Consider the following 13857-nt stretch of genomic DNA (forward strand, 5'->3'; position numbering starts at 1 on the left):
TTACGAGCGCCAATCTGTAAATACATGCTCAGATTTGTCTCTTCAGTGTATCAGTCACCAGGATTATGACATAAGATCAATGAGACCTCAGGCACCTCAGTCTCATCCTCAGTGCCTTTCTGGTGTGTTTTATTTTTAAACTAGAATTATTTTTAAAATTAAGATTTATTATTATTTTTTTTATGTGGACCATTGTTAAAGTTTTTACCGAATTCATTACAATATTGCTTCTGTTTTACATTTTGGTTTTTTGACCTCCAGGCATGTATAATCTTAGCTCTCTGACCAGGGATTGAACCCACAAGCCCTGCAGTAGAAGGTGAAGTCTTAACCATTGGATCACCAGGGAAGTCCCGGTGTGTTTGGCAAATGGCTTTTTTCTTTCCTGGATAACAGCTTTTCTCTCCAGGAACCAGGTGTTATGTGGAGAAAGGCTATGTCTAACCTCCAGGTTCTTGCTACTGACAGAAAAACTGAGAGATTCCTTTTCAAGCTCAAATTGCTCACCTTATTGTCTGTTTTACCCTCTAGGAGAGTATGTTGTTATGACAACTCATTTCCACCTGAAGAGAAAGATTGGATATTTTGTTATTCAAACATACCTGCCGTGCATAATGACAGTTATTCTCTCCCAAGTCTCATTCTGGCTCAACAGAGAGTCTGTGCCAGCGAGGACGGTCTTTGGTAAGCGCCAGTCAAGACATATGCAAGGGCCACTAAGTTGTTTCATACCTGTGACATTGCAGATAGAATGAAAAAAAATAATTATACACTAAGTTTGGAGTTAGTACAACAGAAAGGGTCAAGGTATTACCATTTTCATTATGACATGATTGTAAAAAATTCTTTTTTAAAATAGCAAGCTGTTTTAGTGCATGTTAATTGATGGGATTAATGAACACTTGATTTGCTGTTTGAAAAGAAATGTAATGAAGCAGGCATAATGTGCTTCGTGATAGATTAAAATGTACACATAGGAACACTTATACCTAAACCATACATTTAGAATACATAATCAAGTGTCAGTATATCTTTTGAGAATATGAGAAAATATCAGCAGAACTACTTCCTTAATATATGAAAGCAGGGATTCTTTATATAGAAATAACTTAGTGATGACCATTATATGAGTACAGGAATATCTTATTTTTACTAATGTGTGCACTTCTGAAGAGTTACAAATATTTTTTTCTATGAAAATATTCTAAATGCCTTAGATACTTTGAGTTGTCAATCTAATGGAAAATTATTTAAAGGGTAATAACTTTTTACTAATAGGAAAACTCATGCCTAATTCATTGATTTCAGTTCAGTTCAGTTCAGTTCAGTTCAGTCGCTCAGTCGTGTCCGACTATGTGACCCCATGAATTGCAGCACGCCAGGCCTCCCTGTCCCTCACCAACTCCCGGAGTTCACTCAAACTCACATCCATCGAGTCGGTGATGCCATCCAGCCATCTGATCCTCTGTGGTCCCCTTCTCCTCCTGCCCCCAATCCCTCCCAGCATCAGAGTCTTTTCCAATGAGTCAACTTTTCACATGAGGTGGCCAAAGTACTAGAGTTTCAGCTGTAGCATCAGTCCTTCCAAAGAATACCCAGGACTGATCTCCTTTAGAATGGACTGGTTGGATCTCCTTGGAGTCCAAGAGACTCTCAAGAGTCTTCTCCAACACCACAGTTCAAAAGCATCAATTCTTCATTGATTTAGAACTGTGTATTTCATATAAAGAGCTTCTGCCTGTATTATAGTACACTGTCTTAAGTATACTTTTAAGAATAATAAACACAAGATTTCATTAACAAAAACTTGATGACTCATTCACTTATTTAGTCATTGACTTGTCTTTTGAAATCTACTATGAGGGCCTACTGTGTTCTAATGTAGCTGTCACCATAACATTACCCACTCCTCTCATGAATTTGGGAGTTTAAAATTTGAATAGCAATAAAATCTTGCAGAATACTTATTGAGTGTTTTTATATCATGCTCTGTTCTATGATATAACTCTCTATTCTCTTATTTAACACTAGAAAAATTCTCTGTAATATTACCCCTATGTTTTAGACAAGAAAGCTAAGGAACAAGATGTTAAGTACTGGGTTGGCCAAAACGGTCATAAAGCCTGAATGAATTTTTTGGCCAATCCAATAACTTGCCCAAGGTCAGAAACTATGAGGTGAAGGAATCTGGAATAAGATCCAGCCTCTTAGCTTTAAAGGCTGTGTTCTTAATGATGATGAGGTACCACTCCCCATGTATTACCTGTTCCATGACAAGGCTAAGAATGGGGTTGTTTTAGGCAGCGTAATTCATTTGGAAATAACCATCACATATTCAATTGGTGAAAGTTACAATTATCAAGGTTCATTCCAGAAATATCAAGGTTCATTCAAATATATAATAGGCACATGCTATGTTTATAACCCTTTACTACAAAACAAAAGGTTTCAGATGCTTACAGTCTAAACTGAGGATTTTTCTTGTGCAAAGACCCTTATGGCATCATGGTTTTATCCGAGGAAAAAAGTAAGACGCTTCTACCAGGGCCCAGAAAAGAATCTGGACAAGTTGCTTCTGGGATGGAAACCACCGAATCTTTGCTGTGACATCAGTCTAAGAGCCCAGCTAAATCAAGACCCAAAATGATTCCAGCCACCAGGCAGAAGACTAGTTAATTTAAAACTCTTTTTTTCCCTTATCACAATTTGTAAATATTAACTACTGTTTAAGCCACTTATTTGGAGAAGGCAATGGCACCCCACTCCAGTACTTTTGCCTAGAAAATCCCATGGACGGAGGAGCCTAGTAGGCTGCAGTCCATGGGGTTGCTAGAGTTGGACACGACTGAGCGACTTCACTTTCACTTTTCACTTTCATGCACTGGAGAAGGAAATGGCAACCCACTCCAGTGTTCTTGCCTGGAGAATCCCAGGGACGGGGGAGCCTGGTGGGCTGCCATCTATGGAGTCGCACAGAGTCGGACATGACTGAAGCGACTTAGCAGCAGCAGCAGCAAGCCACTTATTAGAACTGAAGATTGAACTCTTGTCAGATGCTCACTTTATATATATATATATATGTAGTTTGAGCCCTTTATTCACTTGAATGTTTTAATTAGAACCAATGAGATATTTCCTTTATATTTTACGTTTATTTTTATAGAATGAGCCCAGCACTATAGTAAAAATGGTTTTTTTAAAGGCTCACTTTCCACCCCCTCTGTCCCCAACAAATCTACTCTTCCTTTTTGGATATCCTATAAAGCACTTTGGAATGTTTTGTAAATCAAAAATCTTCCTCTTAATAGTTTCAACAGTCTGCTCGCCTAGCCAACTCATGCCCCTTTGGTGAACATAACTACATATCTGTAAATACAACTGTGGCAAGTATTTCTGTGAATCAAGTTATATATTTCTAATGTTTTAAGCTCAATAAAATCACAAATGCAATTTTCCAAGACTTTTAGCCTTTTAAAATTTATTTAATACATATGTCTTTATTCTTTTTAGTTTGTACTCAGCATATTCCTCTGAGCTGTAGGGGATGACTGAGAGGGTCATAGGTATTTAAAGAAAAAAATATCAAAAGGAAAAGAAAAGCAAAAGTTATACCTTGCAACAGTTTATTAAATGGCATCCAGAATGCAACAAAGCTGAAGCCATTTTATGTCTTAAAACATCATCTTCTGACCTTCCCTGCTCTTTCTTATTTGAAGACAGTGTGGTCATGTGATTTTGATTCCAGATACACCCATGTTTTGGGTTCAATCTTGTCTTTTAAGTGTTGGTTACTTATAAAATGAGAGTATAATTAAAATAAAACAGTGCCATTTAAAAGATTAGGTGAGAAAAATAAAATAAAATTTGTATTTTGTCACCCTCAGTACTTGGAACTTAATAGATGCTCAACACATTTTAACTTTTTTCCCTTTCTCTATAGCTGGAATTGTAAGATGACAACACACATACATACACACACACAGAGCATGCCTCTCTTTATGCTATTCTTAATTGTTTTTAATTTATGGATACATTTTGTTTAAGAACTTCTATTCCCAAATTACTTTTAGCAGTTGACTGTCCACATAAACCAAAATTCAAAAAAAAAAAAATGGAATTCACTTTAGCAGGGATTTATCCAAAAGGAGTGAAGCTGTCAATAATAAGTTATTAACTTTGCCCTTAGTAAGTATCAGGCTCAATACTTTATTACATTATTTTATTAAATACTCACAATAGCCCTCTGAGTTAGACTTATTCAAATTAAATTACAAGGGAATAATTACAAAAAAACTCCAGAAGTTCAGACTTGTGAGACAGACTTCCCAAGGTCACTCAGCAATTACAGAGCTGGGGCTTGAAACTGGGTTGCTCTGTTCCCCAAATACTGACATTTAATTACTTTGCTCTTTGCTCAAGTTAATATGTAAATTTGGGGGCTTTTTCCCAGCTAATATGTAATATGGATAATGCCCCAAAATGTCCTGCAACACCTCCGAAGCTCATAGTAAGTCTATTCCCTACAACTGTGACCATGTATCAGAAATATGACATACTGAAAATCTCAGTGTTATTAATCCTATCACTTCCTAATAGAGCTGCAAAGATAAATTACCTTGAAATTCATGGAAAACTGGGAATATTGGATGCTTTAAACTGCCTTGGAAAAATTAGCTGCCTACCAGCTGCACGACCCTACTGATTCTCTAAAATTAATCAAAAGAGGAATCATAGGTATGAGTTTTAGACAGATGGGATGACAATATCTTCTGTGGCAATAATTGACTTATCTTTAAAATGCTTTCACATATTATTATATTTATTCCTCTAACCCTATGAATGTGTAAAAGTTTTCCTTTCTTGGAATTTCAACAATGATATACACCGACCAAGGGAATGAAGTGTAAGTCACCACATTTACAGTTATGGAAACTGAGGTCCTTAGGAGCTAACTCACTTGTTCAAAGCTATAGAGTTAATAAATAGTGAGGGACTAGCTACTGGAAGAGGTTAAGATTTTTTCCACACCATGCAGTCTAAGTTATTGGGTTCCTGTGATTTTTTTTCCATAAATTTTCAAATGGCTTAAAAGGAGACTTACAGTATTCTAACTCATAGATTGCATCATATATAGTAGGTTGAAAATATTAACTTGTTAAATGGATATTATTGAATGTCATCCTTCAAAACAAACTCCTATAATTGGGCTCAGTGGTAAAAGAATCTGCCTGCAGTGCAGGAGATGCAGGAGACATGGGTTCGATCCCTGGGTTGGGAAGATCCCCAGGAAGAGGGCATGACAACCCACTCCAGCATGCTTGCCTGAAAAATCTAATAGAGTAGTCTGGTGGGCTACAGTTCACAGGGTCACAAAGAGTCAGACAGGACTGAAGCGACTGAGCACACAAGCAAACTGAAAGCAACTGACTTGAAAATGGCTTTGAATAGAGGTGATTTTAATCAGTTGGGATAGATTCATAGATCAGGGAAGATATATAGCAGCATTAGCAGAAAGAGTAAGACTTTGATGAATGTATGCAAATTTGGTTTTGCCATTTCTGAGCTATGTGACCTCAAGCAAGTCACCTGAGACTTATTTCAATAATTTCTTCAAAAAAGCAGCTATTTCAAGAATCAGGAAAAATAGTATAAAAGACAAAGCGTTAATAACATAACAAAACATTATCCGAAGATAATTTAGTTATCTGTTGATGATCAATTATCAAAAAGTTATTGGTTTTATGGTTTATATATTCAAGGATTGTTCAGTCACTCAGTAGTGGCTGACCCTTTGCGACCTCATGGACTGCAGCATGCCAGGCTTCCCTGTCCTTCACTATCTCTGTAGAATATTAAACAGAGCTGAGGATTCAGTGATTACTTATGGATCCTGGACAGTGACAATCTCTGCTTTCTTTTTCCTAGAGTTGGGGACAGTGAAGGAATATTATTTCCTTTCCTCACCAGGGCACTGTGTTCAAGATGCCTATTTAAGGGAGTTCACGATCTTATTAATGGCTTCTCAATAGCAGAGCAGTTTATCCCTCCAAGAACTGCCCTTCAGTACTGCCATACTATGAACTACAAACTACATTGGGATTAAATTAAAACTCACCCATCCCAAACCAAACGGGATGAACTGGAAAACATACTCTGTGTGTGTTTCATTTTATACAAGTAGGGTGACTTCAGTGATGAAAGTTTATAGTATGAACCTAAAAATTAACTTTCTTTCTTTGCAGGAGTCACAACTGTGCTCACCATGACAACTTTGAGTATCAGTGCCAGAAATTCCCTCCCTAAGGTGGCTTATGCAACTGCTATGGATTGGTTTATTGCAGTGTGCTATGCCTTTGTATTCTCAGCTCTGATCGAGTTTGCCACAGTAAACTATTTCACCAAGAGAGGTTATGCATGGGATGGGAAAAGTGTGGTTCCAGAAAAGGTAAATGCTTTAATATCTCCTGTGATATTGCACCATTATGTCTTTTTAAACCTGTAAGATGTAATGTGTGAGCTTGGGGGAATGGCTGAAGGATGCAGAGAGGGTAAAGAAGATTGTTTTTTTCTTATGTCATAAATGATTAAGTGCTGTGAGAATTTCCTCACTGCTAAGGAAGGAGGTTGTTTCTGTGGATAGGTGTGCAGAGTCAAGGGAAGGAAATAAAGGAGAAACACAAAGGTAAACATTTCTATTCAAGCATGGTTTCCTATGGTCCCCATTAATGTGAGAACAGTTTTCACAAACTTGATATTGGGATCAATTATGCCATTATAATTTTTGTGACTTGAAAATCATAGTTTTTTGGGTGTTTGGTCCTAATAACTTTGGTCCTAAATGTTATTACTTTAATGACTCAACTGAATTGAGCTTACAAAATGCATTATCTCTAATTTTCACTAAAGTAAAGGTCAGGAAACATATTTTCTTTTTCCAAAAGAGAGGTTTGCTTTAAGAATCACAACACAGAATTCACAAAATTTCTTCATTGTAGAAAATTAGCAAGTCAAGAATATCACTGTTCTTCTGTTAGAACATATTTTGGAGTGACTTTTAAAGCATGGTTGGGGAGGATATTTCTGATTCTGGGGTTTGAAATAAAAATATGTCAAAAGGCAAGAAAGTCTTGGGATGGTGGAAAGAAAGGCAAAGTCAGAGTCCCAGAGGTTCTAAGGCATCTAGAAGTAACCTAGGAGGAATTTCTCTACAGCAAATGAAGAGTACTAGTGTCCTGAATCAGTCTCTAAAAATAGTTATGTTGTCAAATATACTTGAAAAATACTGAATACTCTCACAGAGTCACAGTATATTAGAGAGTCTGAGAGGGTCTACAGTAAAGAAATTCATTTAATGATGTTTTTCCCACAGCTCCATGAATATATTAGAAAAGAGGATCCTTTGTAGAAACATCTACCACATTTAATAGAATCTATAGTGTTACTGATTCTAAGATGTACCACTAGTTTATGTGTACATAAGAAAGAACATATGCTGCCAAGTAAAAACTCTTTGAGATTTACCATTCAGCCACAGGTGGATCTGTTGAATACTCAAAGCAAAGGAAGTTCTGTGTGGGGTATGCTATACCAACCAAAATGGACCAGACCCAGGTCCTAAAAATTCACCTTGCCTTGACACATCCTCAACTTAGTATAAAAAGCATATCTGAATTTCCAAACCAAGAATCTTGTCTCAGGATCAGTAGAGAGGAAACAAGACAAAAGAAACTGCACTTACCAGATGGAGAGAGAGGTGAGAGAGTGGAAACAGAGTTTTTGTCCAATACTTACTTTAGCCATTGATGGCCTCCATTTGTCCTAGAACAGAAGGACAACCCCAAAGGAAAGCAGTGAACCTGAAGATGTGTGATCATAAGACACTACAAATTGTGAGACATCGCCCAAAATCATAGCTGTGGACATTTTTAAAATCCACATCTTAGAATTAGTGGTACACTCTACCAAAGTTCTTCAGAACTAATGATACACAAACATTAGTGATATGCAACTGAAAAATGAAATGCAAACATTGGGAAAAGTTGTTTTTCTATCCTAATCCTTTCTTTGCATGCTGCAAGAAGCCAGTGTCTTTCTGATTGTAGCTTGTCAGTTGCAATTGTTAATGAATTGTTAGATGAATTGAACTTGATCTGGAAAGCATAGAATTTGGATTGAGGTGTTGGTGATCTCATATTTGAGTTTAGATTTTTTTCTGACTGTGTACTAGTCTTTAAGTGTTGTCTCAAATAAAATATTTCAATCTCTATCAATCTACAGTTCACATTATTCAGTGTACATATATAGATATAGGTATAGTCATATGTACATAGGCATCTACATATACATAAATAATACATTTATGCCCATATCTGGCATCTTATTAAGAAAGAGGATATTTTCTAAAATGTATTTTTGTCTCTGTAAAAATCTTCCACAGGGCTTTGCCAGTTTGATTTGCTTAAAACAGGGAATGTGAACACAATGTAATCCAGATCTCACTCTGACATTCAGAGAGGATACATTTTTTTTTTTTTCTGTAATTAGATAAAGTGTTTTCAGGAGAGTTAAAGTTTTGATGTCTGACATGGTATACTTGAAAATAAAAAGGAAATTCCAATAGGGCATCACATTTTCAAGTGAATATATAGTGGCCTTCTTAAGATCCACCCTCGTACGGTTAACTGCTAAATTAAATACTAACTTCTTAAAGAATATGCAACTATATCAGACCACATAGCTCTGAACAATGACCTACTTTATTTTTGAGAAGTGTCTATATGACAGAAACTAAGAAAAGCTGCAGTTATCAATTACCACACAGATAACATTAGTGAGCAGGTAACACTGAGCAAAAATCGAATCCAGGATATCCTGACTGACCCTGCTTTGTCATTTGTGCACTGGAAGCCTGAGGAGAAGGAGCAAAAAATAATTGGCTCATAAATTTTTTATCACTGCAAAACAAACTGCCCCAAAACTTAGTGACCTAAAACAGTAATCAAGCATTTGAGGCTAGGAAAAACCTGAGGTTATTTCTATTAGTCGAACATGGGCTCACTGACGTAGTTCCCGCACCAGGGCAAGAAAATCTACAATGGCCTTTCTCCCATGTATGGGGCCTCATGCTGGCTGGATCTCTCACTGAACATAGTCTCTGGTCCCTCAGTGTCTAATCCATGCTTCATGTTTCTGTGGCATGTTTCCAGAGGGTAAAGAGTGAGGTTGCAAAGCTTCCTGAAGATAGGATCTTAAGCTGGCACAGCATCACTCTGCCAGAGTCACACGTCTAGATGTAATAAGTGGGGAAATAGACCCCATTTTTTGATTGGAAAGCCTGGAAAATATTTGTCTGCATTTTTCCCTAGCCTTATTGAAAGATATTTGACACATAGCATTGTGTAAGTTTAAGGTGTACAATGCAATTAATTAGATATATTATATATCATGAATTGGTTACCACCATAGTATTAGCTACTATCTCTAACTGGTCACAAAGTCCTTTCTGTGGTGAAAACATTTAAGATTTAGTCTCAGCAATATTAAAGTATATGATACAGTATTGTTATCTAGAGTCATCATGGTTTAGTAGACATTAGGTGCTGTCCAAAATGTCCATAAGACATTTGGTCCATGGAAACCAACCCCAAATATTCATTGGGAGGACGGATGCTGAAGCTCCAATACTTTGACCACCTTATGTGAAGATATGCCTCATTGGAAAAAGACTCTGATGTTGGAAAAGATTGGAGGCAGGAGGAGAAGGGGGTGACAGAGGGTGAGATGGTTGGATGGCATCACTAACTCAATGGACATGAGTTTGAGCAAACTCTAGGAGATAGTGAACAACAGGGAAGCATGGCATGCTGTAGTTCATGGGGTCACAAAGAGTTGGACACAATTTAGCAATTGAACAATAACAAAGGACTTTGATATGTGGTCCTGTCCAAAACCATTTGTCATGGATCCAGTATGCTCAAAGACATTTTGGATAGGACCAAATTGCAAGGACCATTGACGTAAAGCAAATGTCTCACAGACCAACTGTCTTATGGACATTTTGGACCAAATGTCCCACCAGGTCACTTGACAATTTTACAATTAGACCTTTGTGTCTGCGTTTTACATTTATTCCCAAAATGCTGTCATAAATTCCATTCTTTAGATGTTAAATAAAGCACTTGTTTGAGTTCTAAAGTAAAGGTCACTTTGCTCAAGAACTTATAAACTTGCTTCCCACAATTTACTAAACAAAATACTTTAACTCTTTCCTTTACAGCCAAAGAAAGTGAAGGACCCTCTTATTAAGAAAAACAACACTTATGCTCCAACAGCAACCAGCTACACACCTAATCTGGCCAGGGGTGACCCCGGCTTAGCCACCATTGCTAAAAGTGCAACCATAGAACCAAAAGAAGTCAAGCCGGAAACAAAACCACCAGAACCGAAGAAAACCTTTAACAGTGTCAGCAAAATTGACCGACTGTCAAGAATAGCCTTCCCGCTGTTATTCGGAATCTTTAACTTGGTCTATTGGGCAACATATTTAAACAGAGAGCCTCAGCTAAAAGCCCCCACCCCCCATCAATAGGTCCTGTCAACCATATTCTGTTGCTCAGTCCTCTGCACTGGGAATTGCTTTCTGTTCTCAACGTGGTAATTCCCATCTGCTTTATTGCCTCTGTCTTAGAGAATTTGAAGGTTTCCTTATTTCCATAATTCATATAAGAACAACAGACCCCTGTCTGGCCGTCCGGAGCAGATCAGAGCATACAGCTGAGAGACGGGATTCTGAGAGAGGGAGCCAGAGAGCAAAATCATGACAGAAGGAGACAGAAGGGAAGAGAGAGAAAAGGAGGGGGAAGTAGATCCAAAGATAGGAGGAAAAGTAGAAGAAAAATCCAACTTAACTCCAGGTCATTTGTAGATATATATTTCCAAATATTCTAGAAAAAAAAAGATACTGTATATGTCAAAAATATTTTTATGTGAAGGTGTTTAAAAGAATATAATGTTTAATGAAGAAACATTTAAAAAAATCTATGTCTTTATTGCACAGATGATGATGTGTTTCTCACATTTCTGTTTTGTATTTTAAACCTATGTATAGCTTTAACAGTTTGTTTCCAAAGCTCAAGATCCCCATTCTTTCTCTTTTAAGAAATACCTAGGGCATTATTTTGTTGTTAAATGCTATTTTAAAATTTATGGAAATTGCATAGGCAAAGGTGCAGTGTCTCACAGTAAGAGCACATTTAATCCAATGGAGACAAATGCTTTAAATAGGCTGCTTTACTGTCATCTGAGCTCTTACCAGTAGACTCAATGAGGAATCATTCTAACAGATATATACACTCAATAAAAGTAAAAAAAAAAATTAATAATAAATTTAGATAGAACAGTTTTAAAATATTTATTTTCCACCCTCTCTATATCCAGATAACACATGCATCCAGTAATCACTTGATTTTCATTCTGAAGATGTTTTTAGAGGGGCAAAAATATTTTGCAAGCTCTAGAATTGTTGAATGTATTATTTTATATAACAGTACATTAAAAGCTTTAGATTGAAATTTATGACTAATAAACAAATATAGAATATATAAATTATATATGTAAATATGTAGCATGAGATTGTACATTTTTTTACTTTTTTAAAAGTTGTGTTCTTAAAATATTGTGTAGGACTCACCGCTCTTAGCTGTTAGAATGTTGTTAAATGCTATGGAAATACTTTTACAGCCTGCATTTAAGACCAGAACAGTCTGAAGGAATCAGATGGAATTTACAATATGTGGGTATAAAATCTACTTATGTAGGGAAAGCTTGTAATTCAAACTGTTGTCCCATGTACAGTAGTGAATCAGTTGTTATCCACTCAAGTCATCCCACTTTTCCCTATTTTAGGCTCTTATAATATAAAAAGAAAATGGAAAAGCATTAGTGGGAGCTAGAAAATCAACTGTATATTACTGCTATCTTTGCTGATACCAACTATTTCAATAAGTGTTGTACCATATGTAGCATTAAATATAAAAATACATGAAAGAATGTACAGGAACTAGCTTTTATTGAGTAATATGACATTTCATTTATACTGTAGCAATATATTTGTAGGCATACTACGTAAGGGCTTTAATGACAAGAGGTCCATTCATACTCCCTATGAAAATTCTAGTCTCTTTCATTACTTCCCAGATATTTTAGAGATAAATATTTATGAAGAAGGTATTTTTGAAGTCTCCTTTTGTCTGACAGAATTTCAGAGATATTTAAAATTAGCATCCAGAATCCACAGGTCATGGGCTAACCACATTTAGAATACTATGGCATAAACCTGTCATCATAATTACCAAATAAGACAGTTGGGATCCATACCCAAGTTTTGAGCAATGTTTGTCTCAAAAAGCTGTTATCCAGTGATGCAGGAAAATACAGTTTGTGTTTTCCTAAACAAACTCTGGTATTTTTAAATGTGCTTTATTGTTTGATTTGGTCCTGCCTAAATTCAATGAGCTAGGCCAATAAAGGCTGAACCAAGGAGATTTCATTCTTTGGTATCATGTGTAGATATCATGTATAGAAAATAAATTAAAATATGGCTCTAATTTCTGTGTTGCTGTTAATCTTGGTTTTTCTTTTTTTTCTTTTTGGTGTTAATCTAAGTGTTTATTAAGAGTATTTTATCTTCCAGACTCCTCATGGCTAACATTTCGTCTGTATTTTGCTCATTAGATGTGTATATTTCTTCTTAGTCTGCTTTATGCTATGCAATGACTGCATTTCTATCGTTTTTTAGTTTGTTAGTATGTATGGACAGTATTCTATTGTATAAATTGATTGCACAACTTATCAAAGACAAATGATTCTATGTAGCTTTTCTACAGTGCTTTGCTAAACCATGTAACACTAGTTAAGTCTTCCTTGAAAATAAAGATACACTCTTATAGAGGACAGTTCCTGTTAACTCCCAGGAAAAAATTTTAAAAGATGACACTGAATGTTTATGGCACCTTAGTGCAGTGAAGTGGCAATAAAACCTAACATGAATCAAGGTTGTTTATGGCAGATGCATGTATTGCTTTACAGAGTTTAGCAAAAGCTCTTAATTTTATGTCATACTGTATTCTATTATAATAATAAAGTTAACATTATTCAATAACAAAATGGAATGCTTGACTCTCTCTCTTTTCTTATTATCAGTACCATTACCCTGTTTTAAAGCATTTTCAAGTAGGAGCGCCTAAAAGTGCCAAGTGCTAACATGAATCTAGGCTACTCAGAAGACTTTTGAAGAGATGTCAATGGTATGATCCTAAACTATGATTTTAAATGAATCACTTTCAGAAAGAGAAATTCTTGCAAACCTAATATCTGTTGTCACCAGTAGCACCAAGACTCAAAATTTATAAAACACAAATAGAAAAGAATCAACATACTGAATCAATAGTAGTTTGTTCATATCTATTGTTAATACAGTAGATTTGTCTTCTGACCTGCTCCTGGGAGACTGGTTTAATAGTTTTAGGGAAGAATCTGAGCATTATAATTTTAAAAGCTCCTCTAGAGCTATTATGTCCCTTAACATTTCTATAAGCAAAAAGTTAAAGTACAAAATACAATCACTTGAGTAACAATGGAGAAATTATTTCAACAATAGGCATAAAACTGCACCTGGTCCCTACAGACAAGATCATGTGAGGCAAAATCTTTCTGTATCTTTTTTTATATTTCTACAAATGGAACATATATCTTCTTAAAAAATGATTCAGGACTTAGCAAAATTAATACTTTAAAATCATTCAATGAAATGACTTATTCAAGCCAAATAAAGTTGCCCATGTAAACTAGGTGAACAAT

The 13857-nt window shown here is 35.9% G+C and overlaps 1 protein-coding gene across 1 annotated transcript in view; it reads left to right on the forward strand.

The window, feature by feature from the left end:
• The window catches only part of GABRA1 (gamma-aminobutyric acid type A receptor subunit alpha1), a 57808-nt gene extending 44639 nt beyond the window's left edge, over positions 1-13169 (forward strand). Inside the window, exons 8-10 of the mRNA XM_061424255.1 lie at positions 532-684; positions 6243-6445; positions 10277-13169. Of these exons, the coding sequence (XP_061280239.1) occupies positions 532-684; positions 6243-6445; positions 10277-10588 (668 nt within the window). The 3' untranslated portion in view covers positions 10589-13169. The remainder of the gene's footprint in view (positions 1-531; positions 685-6242; positions 6446-10276) is intronic.
• Positions 13170-13857: the final 688 nt, after the last annotated feature.

Source organism: Bos javanicus, chromosome 7, assembly GCF_032452875.1.
Source record: "Bos javanicus breed banteng chromosome 7, ARS-OSU_banteng_1.0, whole genome shotgun sequence".
Lineage (NCBI taxonomy): Eukaryota > Metazoa > Chordata > Mammalia > Artiodactyla > Bovidae > Bos > Bos javanicus.